The 3671-nt window shown below is 36.8% G+C and overlaps 1 protein-coding gene across 1 annotated transcript; it reads right to left on the minus strand.

Annotated features, from left to right (window-relative positions):
• Window positions 1-470: 470 nt before the first annotated feature.
• Window positions 471-3103, minus strand: LOC129294666 (photosynthetic NDH subunit of subcomplex B 3, chloroplastic). The gene is made up of 6 exons (XM_054933121.1): window positions 2737-3103; window positions 2480-2593; window positions 2082-2135; window positions 1424-1486; window positions 1253-1315; window positions 471-810 (listed from the first exon to the last, which is right to left on the minus strand). The coding sequence occupies exons 1-6, from the start codon at window positions 2917-2919 to the stop codon at window positions 775-777; spliced, it is 513 nt and encodes a 170-aa protein (XP_054789096.1). The 5' UTR covers window positions 2920-3103; the 3' UTR covers window positions 471-774.
• Window positions 3104-3671: the final 568 nt, after the last annotated feature.

Here is a 3671-nt window from a genome sequence, read left to right on the forward strand (position 1 = left end):
AACATTATTGAGTTCTCAAACAATACAACTTTCACACTTTTCAAATTCTTTCAACTATCTTTGCTTTCAAGTTTTTTATTTTCTCAATTTAGCCAAACATTTTCCTTTTTTACAAATCAAGGTTATTTAATATCTTTCAGTGAAAAATGTCTAAGTACCACGTGGGTTAAAAAACTAATCCCATAACACATTGCTCCAATCTAATTGAACTAAATGTCAGCCCCAAAGGTATGATTTTTTTTCCCACTGCTCATCAGTAGTGTCCTAATCGTCAAATTAAAGACTGTATTTAAGAGTACGGCACTTTCACTTGATGCAGGAAAAAAGCACTTGAAGCAAACACACGTCTCTGGATTTTGCATTATTTTGATCGCCTTCCCCGTCTTGAAACCAGGGAATAATAATGAAAATATCAATTCTGAACTTCCTCATCGTTGCTCTCGGGATCAAATACGTTTACACTCGGAACATAGCTTTCGAAGTTTTGTTTGTGATGGATAAACCATGTAGAAAGCATTATGCAGTCGTTCATTAACATTAGAAGGAAAAATGCATTACACACATCTACGAATTTACATTCTAAAGCATCGAACACTTTATTATGATAAATGACCTGCAGTGATGCTTCAGGCAAGATCTCACATAAAATCATAAATATTCCCATGTCGCCTCCAACTCAAACAACTTGCTTCCCATAAGAAAACATATGGTGCTATTGGCTGAGCATCAAGAGATGCTGCTTGGCTTCGCTTTTCTCAGGCTTGGCATGGCTTATTACTTCTTCCACTGTGGAATCCTTTGAACAACCACCTAAAAATTCATCACCGCAATGACATAAGTCAACTAGCATGATCTGTTTATGTCTTTTTGAAAACCAACTGCTATATAACTAGCTGTCAACATATTATTATACCCCATCTTTTAGGACAGGCACAAAAATCAACAGGGGTTTCCCCAGTAATTAATCAGGTTTGTTTGCTTTAAGATGACAGAGAGTACGCAAATTGACTTCCGTCAAATTGTATGTGTCCATTTATAGACATAACATAGTGATAAACATGATATCCAATCAATGTAGACTTATTAAAGAATCAAAGAGGAGGGAAAAAATCCGTTTTATCATAGAAGATCACAATCCTCGAATGTTCTGCACTAATAATACTTCAAGTAAAACACATCATCCATAGAACACTCAGTACAGCAAAAATATGAAAAATAACTACACAAAGAGCAATCAATTTTTAATAACTACCTTGCCGGAATTCTCTTTGTTTCCAACAATTGTTTGACAAGCCAGCCTCCAAGATTCGGGTTTCTGTAGCCACAAAATAAGTAGCTGATTTTAAAAATAAATGATAATATCGGAATCATCAGAGTCTCTGTCAATGCGTGTGCAAGAGGTGTGGAGAGAGACAGAACATGCCTTTTTAAGATACCGAAGTTCAGTATCTGTTCTTTCATTTAAAAGATCCGTTCCATCAACAATCTGCAATAGAAGAAATAAAACAACAATGTTGCTTACAACTACCTACTGACGAAAATTTTATTTTTAATGCTCATTTGATGGAGACAACGTATGGATAGGTAGTTCAATAAAATTTGAGCACTGTTCACAGAACTGAAAAGCTCAATGTGAATATGAATACAAAACCTATTTTAAAAACTAATATTTAGAAATCATCTTACACATCTAGGTTGTTTCGTGTATGAATGAAATTGTTTTACTCATACCATTTCAACCAAGTAATATATAAGTAGCCATAAAATAAAGGATCGATCTCAGAGATTCCAAGCACTTTTCATTGCACTATCAATCAATCAATCAAAGTAAACAGAATAAAGCAGATATATAATAAGATGCAAGAGGCGCACAACGAAATGCCTTCTTGCTTTTTCAATAAGACGTCGATAAAATATTTACAATTTTGAGAGCTTCAGAGCCACAAATCCAATTTTCAAATGGGATCTAATTCGTAATACCAGTAACCTTTCACTCTGTTTACTTATAAGCTGTGGGGTGGCTTGGGCTAGTACTGCTAGAATTTCACAATGTGGCTCCAATAAAAGCCCTAGTTCTGTACCTCTACAATGCAAGTTCCGCAGCTACCACCTCCCCCGCAGTTCATCACCTTCCCCTATTGGAACAGTAAAAACCGGTTTGCAATCATGAAAAACGCCAACATGCATAAAAGAATGCTCACCATTGAGTAAGCATGATTAGTTGTGATTCATAGAAAAAGGAAAAGGAATCATTGAAGCATGTAATCGATTTGAAAAGACAGTACACACATAAAAGCTTATCCCAGCTGTAAATTTTACGAGTCTGTTGCTTAAATTGGTTTGTAAACTAAACCACATTTATTTAAGAATTTTTCGAAATGCAAAACTGCGTTGCCATATGCGTAATTGTCGAAATGATTAAGAAACCACCAAAACGACGCCGCACCACCATAACATCATCTTGACTCTTGATACTTACATACGTGGCATAAAGCTCGATCTTGTTATCCAGCATGATGTTCCTCATCAGCTTCTCTCCACTAATTGCTTTAGCTTTCTCTACAGGATACGACCCATCACTTCCCGGCGTCGGCTGCCAGATTGAATCTTCAATTGCTTATTCTTAGAGATCAAAATACAACTAAAATTGCAAGCCCTCTCACGTCCTACGATTCAGCATTATTGTAGAATAATAAAGGCGCATAAATATCTAGATAATATTCTATAAACTAGTACCCCAATGAATTCGAGCTCGATTTCAGGCTTCTCGGATGGAATTCCAGAGGAATTGCCGGCGAACGGGACTGAGCGCGGCCGCCGGAGGGGGTAACAGCCAATTGGATTCCGAGAGGTTCGGACGCCGGCGGGCAGTTCAGGTGAAGGATGCGAAATGGTAGAGAATATGTTAATCGAAGCCATTCTTTTGTTTCAATTGCTTCGAGCGCACGCTTTATCCTTACAACTTACGAGTCACTAACCCTCCCTCATCCTCATGTCCTGCACGACTTGTATTTATTTTCGCCCTCTTATCCCATTCTCCGATTTTGCTGGAACCTGGAAGCTTCGCTCACTAGACCCCCTCTTCCAAAAATACCAAAACGACGCGATATTAGGAACTTCCCCTGATTTCGACATTTCGTACAGTTTTTTTAATATAAAAGTACTTTGTGAATGAAAGTAGAAGTAAATGGAACGATGGAAAATATGAGTTAATACGGGTAGACCGGTTTTTATTATAATTTCTAAATCTAAATTCTAAATTTAAGATAAATTTTTAGTATAATCGCGAACTATTTTGTTATAATTACTGAATATCTTATATTATAAGTTATGCAAAAAAAAATTATCAACTATAAAAAATTGTATCATCTATAATTTCCCGTCCTTCTTGTCCAGCACCTGTTTATTATGACTGTGGGGCTCACTTTTTGTCCACCTTTTAGCACATCAAACCAATCTCTTCTCTTTTCCTCATATATTTTTCATCCTCATTTTCACAATATTGAACACAAAATGGAAGCAACTGAAAAGCATGACCCAGGACAGCACGTTATAGGTGAAATCAAAGGCAAGGAGAAACCTCGCACTTGCTCTTCAGGTAGAGCGGGAGCTCCTCCTCCATCTGCTTCTTCTTCTTCTTTTGTCCAATTTGCAACTATTAGCTCATTTTC

This window comes from Prosopis cineraria, unplaced genomic scaffold (assembly GCF_029017545.1).
Source record: "Prosopis cineraria cultivar Desert tree isolate PC_DT_omini unplaced genomic scaffold, ASM2901754v1 PC15, whole genome shotgun sequence".
Classification (NCBI taxonomy): Eukaryota; Viridiplantae; Streptophyta; class Magnoliopsida; order Fabales; family Fabaceae; genus Prosopis; species Prosopis cineraria.

Excerpts from the sequence above, each read along its gene's own strand:
- LOC129294666 (XM_054933121.1), bottom strand. The coding sequence starts at position 2,919 with ATGGCTTCGATTAACATATTCTCTACCATTTCGCATCCTTCACCTGAA. Across the intron at positions 2,594-2,736 it reads TCGAGCTCGAATTCATTGGG|CCGACGCCGGGAAGTGATGG; the intron begins GTACTAGTTTAT and ends TCAATCTGGCAG. Across the intron at positions 2,136-2,479 it reads TCGAGCTTTATGCCACGTAT|GGGAAGGTGATGAACTGCGG; the intron begins GTAAGTATCAAG and ends CTGTTCCAATAG.